General features: G+C 47.5%; 2 protein-coding genes across 2 annotated transcripts in view; both read right to left on the bottom strand.

Annotated features, from left to right (window-relative positions):
- Nucleotides 1-4824: 4824 nt before the first annotated feature.
- On the bottom strand, nucleotides 4825-16032 carry VPS72 (vacuolar protein sorting 72 homolog). Its single transcript, XM_082274823.1, has 6 exons — nucleotides 15834-16032; nucleotides 12102-12254; nucleotides 10252-10372; nucleotides 9666-9842; nucleotides 5341-5485; nucleotides 4825-5225 (listed from the first exon to the last, which is right to left on the bottom strand). The coding sequence occupies exons 1-6, from the start codon at nucleotides 15948-15950 to the stop codon at nucleotides 4850-4852; spliced, it is 1089 nt and encodes a 362-aa protein (XP_082130949.1). The 5' UTR covers nucleotides 15951-16032; the 3' UTR covers nucleotides 4825-4849.
- A 3834-nt stretch (nucleotides 16033-19866) lies between these two features.
- The window catches only part of NOP9 (NOP9 nucleolar protein), a gene marked incomplete at its 3' end in the record, with an annotated part of 18068 nt that continues 10955 nt past the window's right edge, over nucleotides 19867-26979 (bottom strand). The window contains 5 exon segments of the mRNA XM_082274846.1: nucleotides 19867-20024; nucleotides 22086-22191; nucleotides 23365-23592; nucleotides 26752-26874; nucleotides 26944-26979. Coding sequence (XP_082130972.1) covers nucleotides 19867-20024; nucleotides 22086-22191; nucleotides 23365-23592; nucleotides 26752-26874; nucleotides 26944-26979 — 651 coding nt within the window.

Genomic DNA, 26979 nt, shown 5'->3' with positions numbered 1-26979 from the left:
ACCTACTGAGCCATGCCTATACCATCTCCTCTACCATGACCTGTGCCATGCCTGTACCATCACCTGTACCATGCCCGAACCATCTCCTGTACCATGCCCACAGCCTTGCATCTCCTGTACCATGCCCGAACCATCTCCTGTACCATGCCCACAGCCCTGCATCTCCTGTACCATGCCCGAACCATCTCCTGTACCATGCCCACAGCCCTGCATCTCCTGTACCATGCCCGCAGCCCCTGTTTTGTGTCTCGAGGTGGTCCAGTTGGGTCCAGTAGCTGCTGCATTTCCCACCCTAGGCTTATACTCGAGTCAATACGTTTTCCCACTTTTTTGTGGTAAAATTAGGTGCCTCGGCTTATACTCGAGTATATACGGTACCTTATTTTAGATCAGGTGGAGTCATCACTTGGTCTCTGTGCTTCTCATATGCAATGCAGGCAGATTAGGGCTGGTGGGAAGGGTCCGCAGGGGGCTGTACATAACTTTCTGATAACATAACAGCCCCCAGCCTCAGTACTCCTCTCAAAAGGCATCAGTCCTGAAGCAAGCAGTCCACAGGGGGCTATTGGGCAGGGCTGAGCACGCAAGACACAAAGCAGCGCATGATTCTCTGATCTTTGATGAATATTTAGCGAACGCATTTCTTTTTAATTGCAGATACTCAGTGATCCTGCCAGTTCCCCTTCATTCCCACCATACCATGCAAGGAAGCCAACCTGTGATGCTGGGGGTCAGTTTGCATTCCTCTGGCTGCGGTTTATAGCTACAGGATGCCATACTGAGCCTGCAGTTCCGTAATTAGCTTTGTCAGCACTTTCCCTGTCGTGCCTGACACAGGATTCCAGGAACTCCCCTCCTTTGTAACATAATAAAGGCACACTATGAGTTAAGTCCAGCGAGGCGCATGACACCCCCTGGCCTTAGCTCTATTATTTAGATCTGCATCACTGTAGTTCCGGGAGAGTGATGCTGATCCTTCTGAGCTCTCTATCTTGAACAGGAGAGTCGCTGCAGATTCTATGCCCACCCCTTCCCTCCTCCTGCAAAATCACAGAAGCCTTGGTATTATGTAAACACATTTACAAAATACAAAGGCTTCTTTGAATGGGCAGAAGAGGGAAGGAGCGGGCATAGCTGCTCTGCGTTTCTCTCCTTTTCAGATTTGGGAGTGATGCTGATCCTTCTGAGCTCTCAATCTTTAACAGGAGTCACTGCAGCTGCCTTGTCCACCCCTTCCCTCCTCCAGTCCAATCACAGAAGCCTTTGTATTATGTGAACATATTCAAAAAATACAAAGGCTTCTGTGAATGGGCAACAGAAGAGAGGGATGGGCATAGCTGCTCTGTGTGTTTCTCTTCTCTCAGATCCGCGAGAGCAATGCTGATCCTCCTGAGCTCTTCATTCTGAATAGGAAAGTAACTGCAACTGCCATGCTCGCCCCTTCCCAATAACTGAAGCCTTTATATTATATGGACATATTCAAGAAATACAAAGGGTTCTGTGAATGGGCAGCAGAGGAGAGGGACAGGCATAGCTGCTCTGTGTGTGTTTCTCTCCTCTCAGATCCGCAAGAGCAATGCTGATCCTCCTGAGCTCTGCATTTTGAATAGGAAAGTAACTGCAACTGCCATGCTCGCCCCTTCCCAATCACTGAAGCCTTTGTATTATGTGAACATATTCAAGAAATACAAAGGCTTCTGTGAATGGACAGCAGAGGAGAGGGATGGGCATAGCTGCTCTGTGTTTCTCTCCACTCAGGTCCGCAAGAGCAACTGCCATGCCCGCCCCTTTCCTCCTCCTGTCCAATCACAGAAGCTTTTGTATTATGTGAACACAATAAAAAAATAAAAAGGCCTCTGTGAATGGGCAGCACAGGGGAGCAGTGGGTGGGCATAGCTGCTGTGTGTGTTGCTCTCCTCTCAGATCCCAGAAGTGTCTCTGGCAGAGCAATAAACCCGTCATGTGAAAATATAGAGCTAAGCCCCATAGATGTCATGCAGCTCCTTGGACTTAACTCATAGCGTGCCTTCTCTTTGAATAAAGTGGCTGAATTCCTTGGATTCAGCTTTAGAACAGAGAATGCAGACATTTCCTTTTGTATCACTGGATACTTGCTTATAGATTGTAAGCTCTTACGTGCAGGGCCCTGCAAATCATCTTGTAATGAAGTGGACTGTCTCACATTACTTTAAAAAGTGCTGCGCAAAATGTTAGCGTTATATAAATCCTGCATAATAATAATTCCCTTGCTGAAGCTGATGTCATTGAGCCACCTGCCCTCTCCCACCTGCCAGGACGATCATCCTGGCAAGTCTCCGCCCCATCAGCCCTGGAAATTCAACTGAACAGCAGTCATGTGACCTCTTTATCAAAGTAAACTTATACAGTACTCAGTGGTAATAGTTTATTATAAACAAAGCCATTATGTTACACTCTGATCATTTATAGAGTATTTAATGATTGGGGATCAGCACTAGCACTGACATACATTTTTCATTTTATAGCAACGAATTCTGGAACAAAAAAATCTTCACCCTCGCGGTGTCCTGAGTTAAAGTGGTTGTAATCCTCTGAAATAAAAAATGAACAAAACATACCCTCCTATAGTGTGTACTTGTCTCAGTCCAGAGCACTATGTTCTGTCTTCTCTTCCCCTGCTATCTGCATGAGCCACTTCCGACAGTCTCTGCCCCCTGGTGCTCAACCTGCAGCCCGAGGGCCACACACGGCCCTTTGGTATAGAATATGTGGCCCTCAGCAGTCTGCAGTGGGAACACTTGATTGCGGTAATAGCATTGATCTCTACCAGCCTCATGTATCATCTTCCCAGATTCATATGGTCTTCTGCCAGTGATGGGGAACCTTGGCACCCCAGATGTTTTGGAAATACATTTCCCATGATGCTCATGCACTCTGCAGGGTAGTTGAGCATCATGGGAAATGTAGTTCCAAAACATCTGGGGTGTCAAGGTTCGCCAACACTGTATCCTGTCCTCACTCTCTGACCCTCATCTCCTCTATTAGGTCTGCAGTCTTGGACACGCCTCTCCAACATCATATGCGGGTCCTTTGATGATGCCAGGGGCCACATTAGCTCATAAGTGGATGACCACTGGTCTATGCCCAATCCCAGGAAATGGCTCCACCCCTTTCCAGCACACAGCAAGTGATTGACAAACTGAGCTGTACAGGAGGCTGGGTGGGGGTGTCCATCCTCGCCACTCAGTTCTCAGATTACACTCAGCTCTATGATGTGCCCAGCCACCCCCACCCTGCCTTCTGGAGCTAAGAATTGCTATGTAACCTGTGTGCTTTATGAGGCTGTAGAGAAGAGATGGCTGCAGATAAACAGGTACAGCTTCTACAGAAGGATTTATTTCTTTTCTGAGTATCACCTTAGTCACTTCACTGGGTAAATGGAAGGGTTTACAACCACTTTATTGGTCTTCTAATTAATCAACAGATTGGAACATTTTTAGGGCTCTTTCACACGGTCCGCCTCCGTAGGCGGATCCGTGTTGCTCAGCGGGGATCGATCCGCGATCCCCGCTGAGCCGGCGGATGACAGCTCCGTCTCCGCTTGCAGAGCGGAGAGGGAGGTGTCTCAGCCCCCGCTGCCCTCTATAGGGGATCGGAAGAGAGCGGACCGCCTGTCCGCTCTCACCAGATCTGATTACTGAACGGATGGAAAAATAGGGTTTCCATCCGTCCAGATTTCACGGAGACACCCGCTGCCCCATAGAGCTGCATGGAGGATCCGATCAGATCCGCCTAAAAAAACTGACAGACGAATCTGATCGGATCGCCCGTGTGAAAGAGCCCTTAGTCTGTTTAATGTGGCTATGGAAAAGAATTGTCGGAGGAGAATGTGAGGGGGTTCCCACCATGCCTGCTATGTTATATCATAGGGAATGCAACAGCAGGAACTGTGAAGGAAACAGCATCCATAGAAGGGAGGGGAGATCTTACCACTGGAGGCACAGGAAAAATCATTAACCCCCCCCCCCCCCCCCAAAAAAAAACAAAAAAATGGATACCAAATTATAAAAAAAGAAAAACAAAAAACTAGACGTCTAACTCATGAAAAAAATAAATAAATAAAAAAAAAAAAAGGACGCCAAACATAAAAGAAGAAAAAAAAAAAAGAAGCTTCTATTTTTAGATGTGCAACGCCCATTCGTTTTTTTGTATGTTAGGCGTCCTTTTTTTTTTTATGTCTGGCATCCATTTTTTTTTTTGGGGGGGGGGGGGGGGGGAATAGTTAAATTCCTGTTAATATGTTTGACGTCCATTTTTTTTTTTTTGTTTTGAGACCAACTATATATAAATTAAAAAAAAAAAAGACGCCAAACATAAAAGAAAAGAAGCTTCTATTTTTAGATGTGCAACATCCATTCGTTTTCTTTTCATGCAAGGCATCCTTTTTTTTATGTCTGGCATCCATTTTTTTTTTTGGGGGGGGGGGGGGGGGGATAGTTAAATTCCTAAAAAAAAAAAATTGGACGTCAAACATATTAACAGGAATTTAACTATCCCCCCCCCCAAAATAAAAAATGGATGCCAGACATAAAAAAAAAAAAAATGACGCCTTGCATACAAAAAAACGAATGGATGTTGCACATCTAAAAATAGAAGCTTCTTTTATGTTTGGCGTCCTTTTTTTTTATATATAGTTGGTGTAAAAAAAAAAAAAAAAAAAAAAATGGACGTCAAACATATTGACACCAACTATATATATATATAAAAAAAAAAAAAAAAAAAGTAAGTCCACCAATGATCATCATGATTTAAAAATGAAATCTGGAGCATGCGATGGCCCCTCACAGATGTCTATGAAAAGAACTCAGCGTTATGTAACCGGTACGCTCTGTTTGATAACGATCTTCTGCCGCGTGCTGCGCTGGCCCGGGTCAGGCCCTGAAGTGCCCGGGCCCATGGTGGCGGCCATGGCGGCGTTGGGCAGGCCGTGAGCGGTGATGTACTTCTTATAAGCCTCGCGGATGATCTTGAAGGCCCGGGCGTTGTAATAGGGGATGTCGGTGATGGGGTCCCGGTACTGAGCCGGTTTGTGGGTGACCGGACAGACCTCTCGGATCGGCATCTTGGCTTTGGTCCTGGGGAAGATCTGGTCGAAGGTTTCGTCGTCTGAGAAGGTGATGAAGGTGCGGGAGCATTTGCTTGCAGGGGGTCCAGTGGAGGAATCCCCCATCTGCTCCTGCTCCAACCTAAAAGAATTATTTTTTTTTTTTAGGTTTGGTTTTTCTGAGCGGCCAGGTTAGGGGTGGAGACATGCAAATGAGCACTATATACAGGAAATACAATGTGCAAGCGGGCACTCACCCCTCCACGTCCACATTCTCCTCCTTCACATTCAGATCGGTGATGAGCGGCATGGTCACACAATGATACCGAATGGTCGGCCCCACGCAGCGCCTCTTCTTCTGCACCTGCTTCTTCTTGTCGGCTTCCAGGCGCTCGTAGTTCTCTGCAGTGACAAGAGACCCGGGGATGGGTTAGAGAACCGCCAAACCAAAATATGGCAGCTTTACCCCAACTCCAGACTAAACCTGGATTTCATTTAGAATGGAGTAGGGAAGGATCAGAACCGGTCATATTTTACATCTGTCTGTGTGCCCGCTAGCAGATTTCTCCCCACTTCCTGTTTTGGTGACACGGTTTCAGAAGGACAAAATGTGACAAGAAATCTCTCCACTACTGGAAAAAGGGGGGGGGGGGTTAAAACCCCAGTGAGATTTTCACTACTATCTGTGCAATATACATATCTACATGTAGAATAATATTAGTGTGTGACTGTGGGGGGGCATTAGAGTGTAAGCTCCCCTGGTACAGAGACTGATGTGACTGGCTCAGTGTTCTCTGTACAGCACTGCGGTATATGTCAGAGCTATATAAATGTATAATAATAATAGTGTGTGACTGTGGAAGGACATTGGAGTGTAAGCTCCTCTGGAGCAGAGACTGATGTGACTGTGGGGGGACATTAGAGTGTAAGCTCCTCTGGCAAATGGCTCAGTATTCGCTGTACAGCACTGCGGTATATGTCAGAGCTATATAAATGTATAATAATAATAGTGTGTGACTGTGGGGGGACATTAGAGTGTAAGCTCCTCTGGAGCAGAGACTGATGTGACTGTGGGGGGACATTAGAGTGTAAGCTCCTCTGGTACAGAGACTGATGTGACTGTGGGGGGACATTAGAGTGTAAGCTCCTCTGGTACAGAGGCTGATGTGACTGGCTCAGTGTCCTCTGTACAGCACTGCGGTATATGTCAGAGCTATATAAATGTATAATAATAATAGTGTGTGACTGTGGAAGGACATTGGAGTGTAAGCTCCTCTGGAGCAGAGACTGATGTGACTGTGGGGGGACATTAGAGTGTAAGCTCCTCTGGCAAATGGCTCAGTATTCGCTGTACAGCACTGCGGTATATGTCAGAGCTATATAAATCTATAATAATAATAGTGTGTGACTGTGGGGGGACATTAGAGTGTAAGCTCCTCTGGAGCAGAGACTGATGTGACTGTGGGGGGACATTAGAGTGTAAGCTCCTCTGGTACAGAGACTGATGTGACTGTGAGGGGACATTAGAGTGTAAGCTCCTCTGGTACAGAGACTGATGTGACTGTGGGGGGACATTAGAGTGTAAGCTCCTCTGGTACAGAGACTGATGTGACTGTGGGGGGACATTAGAGTGTAAGCTCCTCTGGTACAGAGACTGATGTGACTGGCTCAGTGATCTCTGTACAGCACTGCGATATATGTCAGAGCTATATAAATAATATTATTTTGTAATATTATAAATAAAAATAAAATAATAATAAAAATATACATAATAATAATCATAAAAATAATAATAATGGTCAGCAGGAGGACATTAGAGCAGTGGTTCTTAACCTGGGTTCGATCGAACCCCAGGGGTTCGGTGAGTCAGTCTCAGGGGTTCGGTGGGGGGGGGGGGGGGCAACAGGGCAATTGCTCCCCCTGAGAAAATATTACTGATTGTGAGGCCAACCCCCCCCCCCCCCCCCCCCCGGGAAATCAGAGCTGCGGACGGGACGACTCACAGCCATTACACATAGACACTTGACGCTCTGCCCCCTGTACCTCCCCCAGCAGGTTTCCAGCCTATCTCCTGCAGGCTGCTTGAGTGGGCGGGATGGGGATGTACCTGACCACAGAGATCGCGCCCGCCTGGAAGAGGGAAGTGTGAGCAGCTGAGGGAGCCGAATGAATGTTCCTGGTGGTAGGCTCAGCTAGCTGTACATGGTGGATTAGTTAGCAAGCACCTCTATGCTAAGTCTGCTGAGTTACTGCAGCTTAGCATAGAGGTGCTGTTAGCTGACAAATGGAAATGCATGTCCTTTTCATTTAGCTCAATAAGCATTGTGAATGCCCCCTGGTGTGTGCCCTCCTGATACCCCATGGTATGCCCTCCCAACACCTCCCCCCCCCAGTGTGTGTCCCCCTGACACCCCATGGTATGCCCTCCCAACCCCCCCCCCCCCAGTGTGTGCCCCCCTGACACCCCATGGTATGCCCTCCCAACACCTCCCCCCAGTATGTTCCCTCTTGACACCCCATGGTATGTCCTCCAAACCCCCCCAGTGTGTGCCCTCCTGATACCCCATGGTATGCCCTCCCAACACCTTCCCCCAGTGTATGCCCTTCCAACCCCCTGGTGTGTGCCCTCATAACCCCCCGGTGTGTGCCCTCCTGCCCCCCCCCCCCCCAGTGTGTGCCCTCCTGACCCTCCCCTGGTGTGTGCCCTCCCAGCCCCCTGGTGTGTGGCTTTACTGATCACTGTACACTGTCCTATCCTCTGTCCTGTCAACTCCTGTCCTCTGCCCTATTCTCTGTACACCGTCCTACAGCCTACTGACCACTCTATCCTTCCCTACAATCAACTGACCCGTATACACTGCCCTACATGCTACTGGCCTCTGTACACTGCCCTACATCCTACTGACCTTTCTACACCGCTCTAAAAAACGACTGACCCCTATACACTGCCCTACATGCTACTGACCTCGCTACACTGCCCTACAAACTACTGAGCACTGTACACTACCCTACAAACTACTGAGCACTGCACACTGCCCTACAAACTACTCACTACTGCACACTGCCCTACAGCCTACTGACCTCTGTAAGCTGCCCTACAGCCTACTGACCTCTGTACACTGCCCTACAGCCTACTGACCTCTGTACACTGCCCTACAGCCTACTGACCTCTGTACACTGCCCTACAGCCTACTGACCTCTGTACACTGCCCTACAGCCTACTGACCTCTGTACACTGCCCTACAGCCTACTGACCTCTGTACACTGCCCTACAGCCTACTGACCTCTGTACATACTACTGACCTCTGTACATTTTACTTTGTATGATACGTTTAATTAAGTTCTGTAAACAACACCTTATTTTCTGGCAGTGCCCCTCCCGAGACTAGACTCATAAAATCATATTTTATTTTTCCAATTAAGAAGGGTTCGGTGAATGCGCATATGAAGCTGGTGGGGTTCAGTACCTCCAACAAGGTTAAGAACCACTGCATTAGAGTGTAAGCTCCTCTGGTACAAAGACTGATGTGATTGGCTCAGCGTTCCCTGAACAGCACTGCGGTATATGTCAGAGCTATATAAATGAATAATAATAATAGTGTGACTGTGGGGGGACATTAGAGTGTAAGCTCCTCTGGCAAATGGCTCAGTGTTCTCTGTACAGCACTGCGGTAAATGTCAGAGCTATATAAATATTATAAATAAAATAATAATAAAAAACATTTATAATAATAATAATAATAATAGTCAGCAGGAGGACATTAGAGTGTAAGCTCCTCTAGTACAGAGGCTGATGTGACTGTGGAGGACATTAGAGTGTAAGCTCCTCTAGTACAGAGGCTGATGTGACTGGCTCCGCATTCCCTGTACAGCACTGCGGTATACGTCAGAGCTATATAAATGTATAATAATAATAATAATAGTATGTGACTGTGGGAGGACATTAGAGTGTAAGCTCCTCTGGCAAATGGCTCAGTGTTCTCTGTACAGCACTGCGGTAAATGTCAGAGCTATATAAATAATATTATAAATAAAATAATAATAAAAAACATTTATAATAATAATAATAATCAGCAGGAGGACATTAGAGTGTAAGCTCCTCTAGTACAGAGGCTGATGTGACTGTGGAGGACATTAGAGTGTAAGCTCCTCTAGTACAGAGGCTGATGTGACTGTGGAGGACATTAGAGTGTAAGCTCCTCTAGTACAGAGGCTGATGTGACTGGCTCCGCGTTCCCTGTACAGCACTGCGGTATATGTCAGAGCTATATAAATGTATAATAATAATAATAGTGTGTGACTGTGGAAGGACATTAGAGTGTAAGCTCCTCTGGTACAGAGACTGATGTGACTGTGGGAGGACATTAGAGTGTAAGCTCCTCTGGTAAATAGCTCAGTGTTCTCTGTACAGCACTGTGGTATATGTCAGAGCTATATAAATGTATAATAATAATAGCATGAGACTGTGGTGAAACAGAGTGTAAGCTCCTCTGGTGCAGAAACCATTTCTACTGCTAGTGGTACATGCCGCCATTCACATGAAATCTCCCACCAGTGACCCGTGTACATTCAGCACAATTACCTAGTGAGCGGATGTTGATCTCCTCGGTGATCTTGGCTTCCTCCAGTAGCTCCTCCTGTGTCAGTGGCCGATCAAGATGGGGACCTTTCTTCTTACGAGACTGGACCTGGCGCTCCTGCATGCGTAGAAAAGTCTGCCGGGTGTGCTCGGTGGTGGACTGCCGCATCTGCTTCCGACCTAAAAGGGTAAAACGTACACAGAACTTAGACAACGGTTGTACGGGACTCAGCCAAGAACCTGATTGTGAGGCAGATTTTCTCATCCAACATCAGAACCCGACCTCCCAACTCTCACAGACACACTCCAAGATTAAAGAATGTTACATTCACAAAGAGGAGGCCAACATCATATTAGTGGCCATGGTTCTGGAATTGGATGTCCAACAAACCCACATAGGTGTGATGGTCAGGTGTCTACAAACTTTTGCCCATATAACGTACATAAGTATTTTGTAGGACTTCTGACTGATTTTTATGACTTTGTTACAATTTTAGTTCTCACTGCCCCGAGATCACAAACCTGATCTGAAATTGCAGAATCCCTCACAGGACCCCATAGCGTACCTCTGATATTACATCATACTCACTGTCCACGCTGTCCTCTGTGGTCTCCTGGGGGGGAGGTTTCTCTGGGCGGCTCTTGGGTGCGCTGCTTGCAGCTGCATCTGGTTTAGGTTTGGGTTTAGGTTTGAGAAGCTTGATCGGTTCCTGTGAATGTCATGGTTGTAAAAAAAATAAAAAAATTCAGGATACGTGTTCAACATCAAGTTCAACCTTTCATTCCCTTAATTTTGCTCCGCAGGAAGGTAAAGCTTACATCATACCAACCAACTCCAAACACGAGGGTGGTCAGAGAACTTTATTATTCTGAGTCCCTCAGTCACAGCAACTGGCAGCCAGTTCTATTACACCAATCATAACCTAGAACAGGGGGGTCAGACTCAAATTCATCCCGGGCCGCATCAGCGTTATGGTTGCCCTCAAACGGCCATTTGTATCTGTAAAACTATATAAATTCATCCAGAGCTTTTTTTAAGAGAATAGATGCAGAAACCCAACCATGTCCCCCCCTGCCAAACTGCATTGAACGGTGGGTGTGGCAAAATTGCATCTTAAAGTGGCAATAAAAACTAGGCGTGCATTATGTGTGGAGTTCAGGAATGCGTTACATACCGAATGCAAGGTTGAGGGGGTGCCCCATGTACAGAGCCCAGAGCACAGGGGTGCCCCATGCACAGAGCCCAGAGCACAGGGGTGCCCCATGCACAGAGCACAGGGGTGCCCCATGCACAGAGCGCAGAGCACAGGGGTGCCCCATGCACAGAGCACAGGGGTGCCCTATGCACAGAGCGCAGGGGTGCACCATGCACAGAGCACAGGGGTGCCCCATGCACAGAGCACAGGGGTGCCCCATGCACAGAGCACAGGGGTGCCCCATGCACAGAGCGCAGAGCACAGGGGTGCCCCATGCGCAGAGCGCAGGGGTGCGCCATGCGCAGAGCGCAGGGGTGCCCCATGCACAGAGCCCAGGGGTGCCCCATGCACAGAGCGCAGAGCACAGGGGTGCCCCATGCACAGAGCGCAGGGGTGCCCCATGCACAGAGCGCAGAGCACAGGGGTGCCCCATGCACAGAGCGCAGAGCACAGGGGTGCCCCATGCACAGAGCACAGGGGTGCCCCATGCACATGCCCCATTTTTTTGTTTATAGCACAAAACATAAAAATCGCAGAGGTGATCAAATACCACCAAAAGAAAGCTCTGTTTGTGGGAAAAAAGGGAAATGTATTTTTTTTTTGGGTAAAGCGCCACACGACCGCGCAATTGTCCTTTAAAGTAACATAATGCCAAATTGCAAAATATGGCCTGGTTATTAAGGGGGAAAATCTTCCGGTCCAGAAGTGGTTAAAATGTGCCAAAGGACATATAGGGGGAGATTTACTAAAACTGGAGAGTGCAAAATTTGGTGCAGCTCTGCATAAAAACCAATCAGCTTCCAGGTTTTATTGTCATAGCTTAATTGAACAAGCTGAAGCTAGAAGCTGATTGGTTACCATGCAGTTTTAGTAAATCTACTCTCATATAGTTTATACTATGCAAAACGCCTGCACTTAAATGCCTTGGGGCATTCCTTGCCAGGCTGTATTTGCATGCCGACCACTGTATGTAACACCCACATCATGCTGAACCTTTATGATTGAAAGAACTGAATGATAGGGGTGGGGCCAGAGACAGCTGGGTGATGCTGGAGGTCCTCTAGCCAGGAAATTAGGCAGGGCTCTATCCTTGCTGCAGCTTCTAATGCACATGGTGAGAAGCTCACAGTGTGCAGTGAAATCTGCAGATTTCAGTCCAGGATAGGAGCCTGTACAACTGAAAGGGGAGGCTGGCGGTGATTCTGTTCTGATACGGTGACTCAGACTCCGATCGCTCTCGTACCTTATATGCTTTAGTCACCACCCTGCGCTTCTTTTTCGGCTCATCCTCCTCATGGTCGCTGGTCGGCTCCTCCCCCTCATCGATGTCAAAGTCGGAGTCCACTTCATCCTCGCTCTCGGAGCGATCCTCGTTATATTCCTCATCACCGGATTCCTGAAAAAACAGATGTAAGGCAGTGAGATAAGCAGGAAGCATGTTAGAAAAATCTGGGCCATCCACAGCAATGCTTGCCGGACACAGAGATTTGTTCCATGAAGTGGACCTGTGATTGGTCCACACAAAAAACGGGCACTTTAATTCCTGTCACCGGGGAAGAAGCTTACACACAGTTATGGATTTCCTGTGTCACATGCTTCTCCAAACCCAGAACACACAGAAGGGAATCAATTCCACCTCCACGCTCTGAATTGTATGGTGATGGCTGCCAGCTAAATCAGAGGGGCTTCCCTCATCCTGGGGGAGAACAGCAGTGACCCTTTCCTGCTCAGCCAATCACGATGTAGCAGGAAACTGTCTATAAGTCCTCATGCACACGGGATGTTCTCCTATGTCTCCCCAGGCATGTCCTCCTAGGTCTCCCAGGCATGTCCTCCTAGGTCTCCCCGGCATGTTCTCCTATGTCTCCCAGCATGTTCTCCTATGTCTCCCCAGCATGTTCTCCTATGTCTCCCAGCATGTTCTCCTATGTCTCCCCGGCATGTTCTCCTATGTCTCCCCCGGCATGTTCTCCTATGTCTCCCCCGGCATGTTCTCCTATGTCTTCCCAGCATGTTCTCCTATGTCTCCCCAGCATGATCTCCTATGTCTTCCCCGGCATGTTCTCCTATGTCTTCCCAGCATGTTCTCCTATGTCTCCCCCGGCATGTTCTCCTATGTCTTCCCCGGCATGTTCTCCTATGTCTTCCCAGCATGTTCTCCTATGTCTTCCCAGCATGTTCTCCTATGTCTCCCCAGCATGTTCTCCTATGTCTTCCCCGGCATGTTCTCCTATGTCTCCTCATCATGTTCTCCTATGTCTACCCAGCATGTTCTCCTATGTCTCCCCCGGCATGTTCTCCTATGTCTCCCCCGGCATGTTCTCCTATGTCTCCCCCGGCATGTTCTCCTATGTCTTCCCGGCATGTTCTCCTATGTCTCCCCCGGCATGTTCTCCTCTGTCTTCCCGACATGTTCTCCTATGTCTCCCCGGCATGTTTTCTTACGTCTCCCCCGGCATGTTCTCCTCTGTCTTCCCGACATGTTCTCCTATGTCTCCCCGGCATGTTCTCCTATGTCTCCTCCGGCATGTCCTCCTATGTCTTCCCGGCATGTTCTCCTATGTCTCCCCCGGCATGTTCTCCTATATCTCCCCCGGCATGTTACACACAGTTATGGATTTCCTGTGTCACATGCTTCTCCATACCCAGAACACACAGAAGGGAATCAATTCCACCTCCACGCTCTGAATTGTATGGTGATGGCTGCCAGCTAAATCAGAGGGGCTTCCCTCATCCTGGGGGAGAACAGCAGTGACCCTTTCCTGCTCAGCCAATCACGATGTAGCAGGAAACTGTCTATAAGTCCTCATGCACACGGGATGTTCTCCTATGTCTCCCCAGGCATGTCCTCCTAGGTCTCCCAGGCATGTCCTCCTAGGTCTCCCCGGCATGTTCTCCTATGTCTCCCCCGGCATGTTCTCCTATGTCTCCCAGCATGTTCTCCTATGTCTCCCCCGGCATGTTCTCCTATGTCTTCCCCGGCATGTTCTCCTATGTCTTCCCAGCATGTTCTCCTATGTCTCCCCAGCATGTTCTCCTATGTCTCCCCAGCATGTTCTCCTATGTCTCCCCAGCATGTTCTCCTATGTCTCCCCAGCATGTTCTCCTATGTCTTCCCCGGCATGTTCTCCTATGTCTCCTCATCATGTTCTCCTATGTCTACCCAGCATGTTCTCCTATGTCTCCCCCGGCATGTTCTCCTATGTCTCCCCCGGCATGTTCTCCTATGTCTTCCCGGCATGTTCTCCTATGTCTTCCCGGCATGTTCTCCTATGTCTCCCCCGGCATGTTCTCCTCTGTCTTCCCGACATGTTCTCCTATGTCTCCCCGGCATGTTTTCTTACGTCTCCCCCGGCATGTTCTCCTCTGTCTTCCCGACATGTTCTCCTATGTCTCCCCGGCATGTTCTCCTATGTCTCCCCCGGCATGTCCTCCTATGTCTTCCCGGCATGTTCTCCTATGTCTCCCCCGGCATGTTCTCCTATATCTCCCCCGGCATGTTCTCCTATGTCTCCCCGGCATGTCCTCCTATGTCTCCCCGGGCATGTTCTCCTATGTCTCCCCGGTATGTCCTCCTATGTCTCCCCCGGCATGTTCTCCTATGTCTCCCCGGCATGTTCTCCTATGTCTCCCCGGCATGTCCTCCTATGTCTCCCCGGGCATGTTCTCCTATGTCTCCCCCGGCATGTTCTCCTATGTCTCCCCCGGCATGTTCTCCTATGTCTCCCCCGGCATTTTCTCCTATGTCTCCCCGGCATGTTCTCCTAGGTCTCCCCCGACATGTTCTCCTAGGTCTCCCCCGGCATGTTCTCCTAGGTCTCCCCCGGCATGTTCTCCTATGTCTCCCCGGCATGTTCTCCTATGTCTCCCCAGCATGTTCTCCTATGTCTCCCCAGCATGTTCTCCTATGTCTCCCCAGCATGTTCTCCTATGTCTCCCCAGCATGTTCTCCTATGTCTCCCCAGCATGTTCTCCTATGTCTCCCCGGCATGTTCTCCTATGTCTCCCCGGCATGTTCTCCTATGTCTCCCCGGCATGTTCTCCTATGTCTCCCCGGCAGGTTCTCTTATGTCTCCCCCGGCATGTTCTCCTATTTCTCCTCAGCATGTTCTCCTATGTCTCCCCCGGCATGTTCTCCTATGTCTCCCCAGCATGTTCTCCTATGTCTACCCGGCATGTTCTCCTATGTCTCCCCGGTATGTCCTCCTAGGTCTCCCTGGCATGTTCTCCTATGTCCCCCCCGGCATGTTCTCCTATGTCTCTCCATTATGTTCTCCTATGTCTCCCCGGCATGTTCTCCTATGTCTCCCCCGGCATGTTTTACTATGTCTCCCCAGCATGTCCTCCTATGTCTCCCCAGCATGTCCTCCTATGTCTCCCCAGAGATATATATATTTTTGGCCAGTTTGCCTTTAATAATAATCATATATAAGGGCTCCGCCTCCTGCACAGCTCCACCCACACTATAAGGGGGCAGGGTCACACTCTCAGCCAATCATGGCTCTCCTGCTGTGCACAGAGCCCTCCCCTGTAGCCCAGGTATCCACTGATCCCTCCTTGTCCAATCGCAGGCTAAGGGGGCGTGTCCAGGACCAGGATATACTGTTGTCAGAGGTGGTCAGGGACTCAACTGCATCATGCAGCTCACAAGGCCGGCTGAGCAGAGTTACAAATATTGGGGGGGGTGTTTAAACCTTATGCACAGCCAGCGGTTTGTCCTGAGTAGCGCTTTCAATGAAACGTATTTTATTGGCGAGCCAGCCAGCGGCTCCGTCTATCCGGGGGCAGAATGAAGGAGAGAAATGACTTCCCAATGGAAGAGAAGAGTCATATAGGTGCAAATCGCTAAACACATAGACTATGAGGGTGTCAGGCATTCAGAAGCCCCTCCCCGGAAATGACGTGTATAAAGCCCCCCCATATATGCGGTACAATAACAATACACCGGTTCAGGGCCCGGTTCTGCTCCTCACACCTCATTGAAGCCGCCATAGGTGGTCTTATAGAACTCATCCTCCTCCTCCCGGCCCAGCAGACCGGACATGCGGTTCCCCGCAGTCTTCCTCGGCGCTCTCGACTCCGCCAGGCTCATGGTGGTTCCCTCTTCTGTGTGATCGGCCAGCGACTGAGCGAGCCTGCAAGGAAAGCCAGAAACAACGAGCGCCGAGCGAACCAATCGCAGCGTCTGTTTACCTACACGGGAGAGGAGTTAACCAATCGGAAGACACGGCGCACGTAGCTGGGCCGCCGCCAACCAGCCTACGTCGCTTCCGCTCGGCGTTTGCCAGCCACATCATGGCGGCGCTTCTCATTGAATTCTATGGGAATTCATATAGTTTTAGCTGTTTGTAAAGGTGCGAATTTCCAGGACTTGTTAGGCTCCCTTCTTCACGCCTTATACCACTGTATGAACCCGAAGAAAACGAAATTTCAAAGTGAAATTAAATAAAAATTGCTGAAAGCCCTAATCCTGAATTACAGTTACCCTATGTTCACACCTGTGCGTTTTCGTGAAACGCACTACAGTCTATTTAACCAGTTCTTGACCGGAAAGGACTTTCCCCCTTAATGATCAGACCATTTTTTTGCGATTCGGCACTGCGTTATTTTATCGGACAATTTTGCGGTCGTGCAACGCTGTATCCAAATAAAATGGATGTACTTTTTTTTTACCCCCACAACTAGAGATTTCTTTTGGTGGTATTTGATCACCTGTGCGATTTTTATTTAAACAAAAAAAGCGACAATTCTGAAAAAAAAAAACAATTTTTACTTTCTGCTATAGAACATTCCCAAAAATGTTTTTTTTAAAAATGTAAAAATCTAATTTTTCATCATTTTAGGTCAATTTGGATTCTGCTACATATTTTTGGTAAAAAAAAAAAAAAAAAAAAAATCCCAATAAGCGTATTTTGATTGGTTTGCGCAAAAGTTATCGCATCTACAAACTAGGGGGAAGATTTATGTCATTTTTATTTGATTTTTTACTAGTAATGGCGGCGATCTGTGATTTTTAGCGGGACTGCGACATTGCAGACAGATCAGACCCCTAACTGACATTTTTGACACTTTTGGGGGGGACCAGTGACATTACTACAGTAATCAGTGCTAAAAATATGCTCTGTCACTGTACTAATGACACTGGCAGGGAAGGGGTTAACATTGTGGGTGATCAAAGGGTTGTGGGCCTAGGGGAGTGATTCTAACTGTATGGGGGCGTGGCTTGTGAAATGATCATAGACATGTGATCCTATATAGAAGGATCACAGGCGCTCTGTGGTCATTCCTGGGAGAAGGACGGTCGGCTGTGTTTACAAAAGCCGACCATCCTTCTCTCTCAGCGGGGAACGATCGCGGGTGTCCTGTGCAACGGCTTCCCCGCTGATGGGCGAGGGCGGAATCGCGCCCCCCTAGCTGCAGGTGCACAACCAACGTAAGTCTATGTCGGTTCGTGCAGGAGGGCCGCACTGCCGCAGTAAAAAGGCGGTGGGCATTCCGGAAGAGGTTAAATTCTCTGCAGATCAGTTGAGCGAATGGGGAAAATACCACATTATGGCCACCAGATGGAGCTGAGGAGCATTCTTCAATTCTATGATAGTAGGCGCCATCTAGTGGCTATAATGCAGTATTTTCCCCAAGAATATAAAAGGATCTTAAAGTGATTGTAAAGGTTTTTTTTTTTTAATAACAAACATGTTATATTTACCTCCTCTGTGCATTTGAGTCTTCACAGAGTAGCTGAAATCCTCCTCTTCTCGGGTCCCTGCTCTGTGATCCTGGCCCCTCCCTCCTGTTGAATGCCCCCCTACAGCAAGTAGCTTGCTATGGGGGCACCCAAGCTGAGTCACAGCTCCCTGTCTATTCAGACATGGAGCCGCAACACGGCTCCACCCCCTCTCTCCTGATTAGCTGACTGACTTTGATTGACAGCAGAAGGAGCCAATCGCACCGTTCTGTTGTTTCAGCCAAGGAGGAGGGGAGTCCCGGGCAGCTGAGACACTCCTGCAACATCGCTGGATAAAGATGGGCTCAGGTAAATATTAGGGGGGGGGGGGCTGATGCACACAGGAGGTTTTTTTTATCCTAATGGATAGAACACAATAAGGAAAAAAAAAAAAAAACTTCTACCTTTATAATCCCTTTACCTATTCAGGATCCTCCAAGTCCTTCACATGTGACATATATATATATATATATATATTTGTGTAATAAAGCAGAACTAAACCCATCAATTAAATGGTTAAAAAATAAAAATCCCGGAAATGCTAACTGTCCTATTTGCATGTGCTCTCAACCAAACTGTCAAACCATCAAATGGCCGTTGTCATAAACAATCACATGTGCAGCACCATGGCAGTTGGAGATCAAACAGAGGTGATGAAGAGCAGCTTCCTTGGCTGAAAAGGAGAGGAGGGTTTAGTTCTGCTTTAAGTACTGACCCCCCCCCCCCCCCCCCTAAAACCAAAGTAGGATTTCCAACATCTAAGGGTCTGGTCCCAGCATTATGGTGGTAATACGCACATTGGGATAATGCAGTGCTGCTTGTTCTCTTTAAATTAAAATAAATAAATAAAGAGAGAAGGGAAGTTTATTTTAATAAAAATGAAACGCATACAAAATATTTTATTGAAGTTATTATGTACACAGGTGACAGATCTCATATATATACAATGTGTATTATTAACATGGATATGTCACTGCCTCCTGTATGATCTGTGTCCCCTCTCCTGTACAATCCCTGCTCCCCCCTCCCCCTCCTGTACAATCCCTGCTCCCCTCTTTCCTGTATGATCTGCCCCCCCCCCCCCCCCCACTCTTCCTTTACAATCCCTGCTCCTCTATGATCCGCCCTCTCCAGTACAATCCTCCCTCCTTTTATGATCCCTGCCCCCTTCTGTATGATCTGCCCTCTCCTTTATGCGCCCTTCTCTTCTAGGATCCACCCCTCCCCCATATACAATCCCCTCTCCTCTCCAATCCCGGTTTCTTTTTCCTGTATGATCCTCACTCCTCTACAGTCCCTGCTCCCCTCTTCTGTATGATCCCCGCTCCCCTGTTGTTTATAGTCCCTCTGATTCACCTTCCCCTTTGCTGTACAATCCCTGCTCCCCTCTCTTCAATGATCCTCCCTTCCCTCTATGATCTCTGCTCCCCTCTCTTCTATGATCCCTGCCCTCTCTCCTGTATAATCTGCCCTCCCCTCTCCTTTACAATCCCTGCTCCTCTCTCCTCTTTGATCTGTGCTCTCCTCTTCTTTATGATCTGCCCTTCTCTCTCCTTTACAATCCCTGCTCCTCCCTCCTCTGTGCTCTCCTCTTTTCTTTACCCCCTCCCTGCTCCCCTCTCCTCTTTGATCTGCCCTCCCCTCTCTTCTATGATCTGCCCTCCCCTCTGCTCTCCTGTATGATCTGTGCATATTAGATGCCGACTGCTATGCACATGATGTCACAGGTCACATGATGTCACAGGTCACATGATGTCACAGGTCACCCTAATGAGGAGCCGTCATCCCAATATATGGCAGATACCTCCGGGAAAGTCGCCACAAAGTACTAAGTGAACTCTAACCAAAAAAAAAAAATGCTAAAGCACTGAACATCAAACACAATTGTCTTTTTTAATATAACATTGTTTCAACCTTTTTATTTTACTCCGTTGTTACATCTCAGTGCTGCTGATCTTCTGTTGTTTCAGTTTTCGATTGGTTAAATAATTCACTGCCTTATTTCCCTCTGTGGTTCCACTGACGTTCCTGCAATAGTGTCCCCACCCCCCACCATGATGAAGGTGTCACTCTCTGCAGATATTTAACTTTATAACACTTTAACCATTGGTCACAATAAGATGTAACAAAAACAGAAAGAAGCAGCTGATTGGACCTGCCATCAACGGCACAAAACTATGGAGCTGATTTTTAAAGGTGGGGGGATCGAGGGTGGAACAGTCACTGCGTTGTAAAATATAAAAACAAAGAGCATCAGAAAATGTGGGTGACAACAGGACCCCCATCAGTCCTCCAGGATCTCCGCAAACATCTTGCGCCGTTTGTTCTCTGCCTGCTGATGCCCCTCCCAGTCTTTTCTCCGCTTCACAAAGTGCGCCAGGGCAAAGTTCCGGGCGATGTGATGTCCGATGGGGTCGTTCTGCAGCTCGCGGAGCCGCTCAACTGCACGAGAGAAACAAAAAACGTCATCATGGGAAAGACGTGGTGGTGGGGGGGGGGGGTTTGCTAGGGGTTAGGTTGCTTTAAGCAAAAGGAAACCCCACCCATGTCAGATTCCCAACTCCTCCCACAACTGATTCCCAACTCCTCCAACAACTGATTCCCGCTGCAACGCCCAACGGATTCCCGCCTACTCCCACAATGGATTCCCACCTCCACCCACAACGGATTCCCACCTACACCCACAACGGATTCCCACCTACACCCACAACGGATTCCCACCTACACCCACAACGGATTCCCACCTCCACCCACAACGGATTCCCACCTCCACCCACAACGGATTCCCACCTTCTCCCACAATGGTTTCCCACCTCCACCCACAACGGATTCCCACCTCCTCCCACAATGGTTTCCCACCTCCTCCCACAATGGTTTGCCACCTCCTCCCACAATGGTTTCCCACCTTCTCCCACAATGGATTCCCACCTTCTCCCACAATGGATTCCCACCTGCTCCCACAATTGATTCCCACCTTCTCCCACAATGGATTCCCACCTTCTCCCACAATGGATTCCCACAATGGATTCCCACCTCCTCCCACAATGGATTCCCACCTTCTCCCACAATGGATTCCCACCTTCTCCCACAATGGTTTCCCACCTCCTCCCACAATGGTTTCCCACCTTCTCCCACAATGGTTTCCCACCTTCTCCCACAATGGATTCCCACCTGTTCCCACAATTGATTCCCACCTTCTCCCACAATGGATTCCCACCTTCTCCCACAATGGATTCCCACCTTCTCCCACAATGGATTCCCACCTTCTCTCACAATGGTTTCCCACCTTCTCTCACAATGGATTCCCACAATGGATTCCCACCTCCTCCCACAATGGATTCCCACCTTCTCCCACAATGGATTCCCACCTTCTCCCACAATGGATTCCCACCTTCTCCCACAATGGTTTCCCACCTTCTCCCACAATGGTTTCCCACCTTCTCCCACAATGGTTTCCCACCTTCTCCCACAATGGATTCCCACCTGTTCCCACAATTGATTCCCACCTTCTCCCACAATGGATTCCCACCTTCTCCCACAATGGATTCCCACCTTCTCTCACAATGGATTCCCACAATGGATTCCCACCTCCTCCCACAATGGATTCCCACCTTCTCCCACAATGGATTCCCACCTTCTCCCACAATGGATTCCCACCTTCTCTCACAATGGATTCCCACAATGGATTCCCACCTTCTCCCACAATGGATTCCCACCTTCTCTCACAATGGATTCCCACAATGGATTCCCACCTCCTCCCACAATCGATTCCCACCTTCTCCCACAATGGATTCCCACCTCCTCCCACAATGGATTCCCACCTCCTCCCACAATGGATTCCCACCTTCTCCCACAATGGATTCCCACCTTCTCCCACAATGGATTCCCACCTTCTCTCACAATGGATTCCCACCTCCTCCCACAATGGATTCCCACCTTCTCCCACAATGGATTCCCACCTGTTCCCACAATTGATTCCCACCTTCTCCCACAATGGATTCCCACCTTCTCCCACAATGGATTCCCACCTTCTCCCACAATGGATTCCCACCTTCTCTCACAATGGTTTCCTACCTTCTCTCACAATGGATTCCCACAATGGATTCCCACCTCCTCCCACAATGGATTCCCACCTTCTCCCACAATGGATTCCCACCTTCTCCCACAATGGATTCCCACCTTCTCCCACAATGGATTCCCGCCTTCTCCCACAATGGATTCCCGCCTTCTCCCACAATGGATTCCTGCCTTCTCCCACAATGGTTTCCCACCTTCTCCCACAATGGATTCCCACCTGCTCCCACAATGGATTCCCGCCTTCTCCCACAATGGATTCCCGCCTTCTCCCACAATGGATTCCCGCCTTCTCCCACAATGGATTCCCGCCTTCTCCCACAATGGTTTCCCACCTCCACCCACAACGAATTTCCACCACCGCTGTGCCTCCCAGATGCCGCCGTCCCATGAACACCAAGTAAAATAACAAACAGCACCAGGCCTTACCCAGCTTCTGTGCGATCTCCTCTTTAACCCCCATGGTGGATGCGTTCCAAATACGGTCCAGCACACGGCTTCCATATTTGTTGCGCGCCAAATCCACAGAGTGAGCCTGTGAAAAAAAAAAAAAGGACAATTACATACTCACAGTGCCTGGAGATGTGTACCAAGAAAAGAACCGAAACATTTTCAACCAATCAGATTTCATCTTCTAATCTGCACTAGAAACACAAGACGGAATTAGATTGGTCCACTTAGACAAAGCAAACCTCTCCCCATGTTATTGTTATGACAGAAGACACTGTGTAGGCCTGATCTGTTATGGAAGCTTCCTCATGTTTTGTTCTATTAAGCGCACACTGAGCTGCGCATGCATGGCTCAGCACGATTGTGTTGGGATCAAGTAACTCCCATGTGCAGGAGTTGCGTCATCCTGGCCTGGCCCAACCAACATGGCCGAAGACTCTGAACCTGGAAGGAGACTGGCTGAACCTGGAAGGAGACTGGCTGAACCGGGAAGGAGACTGACTGGGTGAACCGGGAAGAAGACTGACTGGGTGAACCGGGAAGAAGACTGACACTGGGTGAACCGGGAAGGAGACTGACTGGGTGAACCAGGAAGGAGACCCCGGATCTCTCCATAGACCCTGGATCTCTCCATAGACCCCGGATCTCTCCATAGACCCCGGATCTCTCTATAGACCCCGGATCTCTCCATAGACCCCGGATCTCTCCATAGACCCCGGATCTCTCCATAGACCTCGGATCTCTCCATAGACCCCGGATCTCTCCATAGACCCCGGATCTCTCCATAGACCTCGGATCTCTCCATAGACCCCGGATCTCTCCATAGACCGCGGATCTCTCCATAAGTGGAACCTGTCACGGCCCATGATGTCACAAGGGATGTTGTTCATCCCTTGTGATAACAATAAAGTTGATCCAAAAAATAAAAATTAACCACTTGCCGACCAGACACCGCAGATATACGGCGGCAGGTTCCTGTATGGCACTTCGCGGGGGCACGCGTGCACGCACCCATTCGCCAGCGGGAAAGCTGATCTGCGGGGCTGACGGCCGCGATCGCTCCCCATGGAGAGAGAACGGCGGCCTGCTGTTGTAAACACAGCAGACCGTTGTTCTCTCAGCAATCATCACAGAGCTCCTGTGTTCCTCCTATTTAGGAATACATGTCTCTGTGTTGATTCCAAAAGCCCTCCCCCCTCACAGTTAGAAAACACCCCCTAGGCATACATTTTCGCAGGTGATTAAACTCAAAGCTTACCCTCACTTTCCGTAAAACCTTCTTCCTTTGTTTCTCTGTTACAGTGTTGCTGGTGAGCAGGGCGTCGAACACATGGCTGCCCGCCTGGCTGCAAGCCACCGTCCGAAGGTCATCCTCCGCCATGTTCCCCAGACTCTGCAGGGCCGGTAAAGGGTCTTCAAAGTGCAGGAGGTGCTGGACCAGTACAGAGCCGTGATAGTTCACCGACTCCAGCTTGGCTTCCACGTTCTCCTAAGGAAAAGACACACCCCAAATGTAAAGTCTGTCTGACCTGCACTACCCCAAATGGAAACCTTTGCATCACTGAGCTGAGCCCCTCCCCCCATCCTGTCCTGGCTTTGATGCAATACCATCCATGTTTAGCCTCTTCAGCCCCGGAAGGTTTACCCCCCCCCCCCCTTCATTACCAGGCCATTTTTTGCGATATGGCACTGCGTTACTAATTAGGGGTGTCCAAACTAGGCATGATGGGAATTGTAGTTCCTGAACAGCTGGAGGGCCGTAGTTTGGACATAGCTGCGGGACGTGACCACTTCTGGACCGGAAGGATTTTGCCCCTTAATGACCAGGCCATTTTTTGCGATTCGGCACTGCGTTACTTTAACTGACGATTACGCGGTCGTGCAACGCTGTACCCAAATAAAATGGATGTCCTTTTTTCCCCACAAATAGAGCTTTCTTTGTGTGGTATTTGATCATCTCTGCGCTATAAACAAACAAAAAAAGAGCGACAATTTTGAAAATAAAAAAATAAATAAAAAATTTTCACTTTCTGCTATATAACATTCCCCCCCCCCCCCCCCAAAAAAAATTTTCAAATCAAAATTTTTTATCCTTTAAGGCCAATTTGTATTCTGCTATATATTTTTGGTAAAAAAAAATCCCAATAAGCGTATTTTGATTGGTTTGCGCAAAAGTTATCACATCTACAAACTAGGGGAAAGAGGTCATTTCTATTTATTTATTTTTATAAGTAAAATAAGTTGGCGATAGTCGAAAAACCCCAAAAAAGTGGATGTCCTTTTTTTCCCATAAACAGAGCTTTCTTTTGGTGGTATTTGATCACCTCTGCGATTTTTATTTTTCGCGCTATAAACAAAAAAAGAGCGACAATTCTGAAAAAAAAAAAATATATATATATTTTTTTTCACTTTCTGCTATAGAACATTACCAAAAAAAAAAAAAAAAATTTTAAAAATCACATTTTTTCATCCTTTTAGGCCAATTTGTATTCTGCTACATATTTTTTGTAAAAAAAAATCCCAATAAGCGTATTTTGATTGGTTTGCGCAAAAGTTATTGCGTCTACAAACTAGGGGAAAGAGGTCATTTCTAATTATTTATTTTTATTAGTAATGTCGGCGATCTGCGAAAAACCCCAAAAAAGTGGATGTCCTTCTTTTTCCCACAAATAGAGCTTTCTTTTGGTGGTATTTGATCACCTCTGCGATTTTTATTTTTCGCGCTATAAACAAAATAAGAGCGACAATTCTGAAAAAAAAAAACAATTTTTTACTTTCTGCTACATATTTTTGGTAAAAAATCCCAATAAGTGTATTTTGAGTGGTTTGCGCAAAAGTTATCGCGTCTACAAACTAGGGGAAAGATTTATGTCATTTTTATTTATTTATTTTTATTAGTAATGGCGGCCATCTGCGAAAAACCCCCAAAAAATTGATATATTTTTTTATCACAAACAGAGCTTTCTTTTGGTGGTATTTGCACTATAAAAAAAAAAAAATAAATAAAAGAGCGACAATTCTGAAAAAAAAAAAAAAACAATATTTTTCACTTTCTGCTATATAACATTCTCAATAAAAAAAAAAAAAAAAAAAAAAGGTAAACATTAAATTTTTAATTTGCAACAATTCTGAAAAAAATATATATATTTTTCACTTTCTGCTACATATATATAACATTCCCGAAAAAAATATTAAAAATCTAAATTTTTCATCATTTAAAGCCAATTTGTATTCTGCTACATATTTTTGTTACAAAAAAAATCCCAATAAGCGTATTTTGTTTGGTTTGCGCAAGAGTTATCGCATCTACAAACTACAGGAAAGATTTATGTCATTTTTATTTTATTTTTTCACTAGTAATGGTGGCAATCTGCGATTTTTAGCGGGACTGCGACATTGCGGCGGACAGATAAAATTGACGTCCTTTTTTTCCCACAAATAGAGCTTTCTTTTGGTGGTATTTGATCACCTGTGTGGTTTTTATTTTTTGGGCTATAAACAAAAAAAGAGCGACAATTCTGAAAAAAAAAAAAAAAAAACCAATATTTTTCACTTTCTGCTATATAACATTCCCAATAATAAAAAAAAAAAAAAGGTAAAAATTAAATTTTTAATTTAGCGACAATTCTGAAAAAAATATATAGATTTTTCACTTTCTGCTATATGACATTCCCAAAAAAATATTAAAAATCAAATTTTTTCATCGTTTTAGGCCTATTTGTATTCTGCTACATATTTTTGGTAAAAAAAAAAAAATCACAATACGCGTATTTTAATTGGTTTGCGCAAAAGTTATCGCATCTACAAACTAGGGGAAAGGTTTATCTAATTTTTATATATTTTTTTCCACTAGTAATGGCGGCGATCAGAGATTTCTAGCGGTACTGCGACATTGCGGCGGACAGATCGGACCCCTAACTGACATTTTTTACATTTTTGGGGGTACCAGTGACATTACTACAGTAATCAGTGCTATAAATATGCACTGTCACTGTAATAATGACACTGGCAGGGAAGGGGTTAACACTGGGTGATCAAGGGGTTAAATATGTACCTAGGGGAGTGATTCTAACTGTATGGGGGCGGGGCTTATGGAATGACCATAGAGACCTGTGATCCTATATAGAAGGATCACAGGTGCTCTGTGATCATTCCAGGGAGAAGAACAGTCAGCTTTGTTTACAACAGCCGACCGTCCTCCTCTCTCAGCGGGGAACGATCGCGGGTGTCAGGCGGCAATCGGAGCCTCCTGACCCGTGCATCGGCTTCCCCGCGGTTGAGCGGGGGCGAGAACGCCCCGCCGGCGGCACGCGCTCGCCCCCTAGCTGCAGGCGCGCGCCGCAGTAAATAGGCTGCGTGTGGTCAGCAACCGGTTAATAAGGAACATGCAGATAGTGATTTGTCATTTCTCTGCTCCCTCCTCCTATTTTGCTCCTGCAGAGTCCAATCACAGCCTGGGGGTGGGGAGGAGACCAGGCTTTGTTGCCTAATTTTGTTAAAAAAAAAGTCAGGTCAGCAGATATGTTGTGCTGGGTAGCAGAGCTGTGCAAATCTCAGGACTGGGTGGACAGACATACAAATCCTTAGGCAGGTAAAAGAACTCTTATATATGTATTTAGCGGTTTGCCCAATCTCTGTCACTCACCGTGTGCTCTGTCAGGTTCTCCTCCTCCTCCCCGGTCTTATAATAAATCTCATAGGTCAGCAGTGAGAAGAAGAGCGGGACGCAGGTGATGCGGCGGGAGGTTGGCTTTGCACAATGGAAGGCCTGCGGAGGAAGGGAAATGAATACCGGAAGTCTAAAAGGAGGAATGAGCCGGCCTTGTGAGACACTTACCTCCATCAGGAGGGACACCAACTCCGCCTGCCGGCA

The sequence above is a fragment of the Pelophylax lessonae genome, assembly GCF_965119305.1.
Source record: "Pelophylax lessonae genome assembly, chromosome: 13".
NCBI lineage: Eukaryota > Metazoa > Chordata > Amphibia > Anura > Ranidae > Pelophylax > Pelophylax lessonae.
This window is presented reverse-complemented; position numbering and strand designations above follow the sequence as displayed.

Coding starts and splice junctions, on each gene's coding strand:
- VPS72 (XM_082274823.1), bottom strand. CDS start 15,950: ATGAGCCTGGCGGAGTCGAGAGCGCCGAGGAAGACTGCGGGGAACCGC. Junction 12,255..15,833: donor CCTATGGCGGCTTCAATGAG/GTGTGAGGAGCA, acceptor CTGTTTTTTCAG/GAATCCGGTGATGAGGAATA. Junction 5,226..5,340: donor GAGAATGTGGACGTGGAGGG/GTGAGTGCCCGC, acceptor TAATTCTTTTAG/GTTGGAGCAGGAGCAGATGG.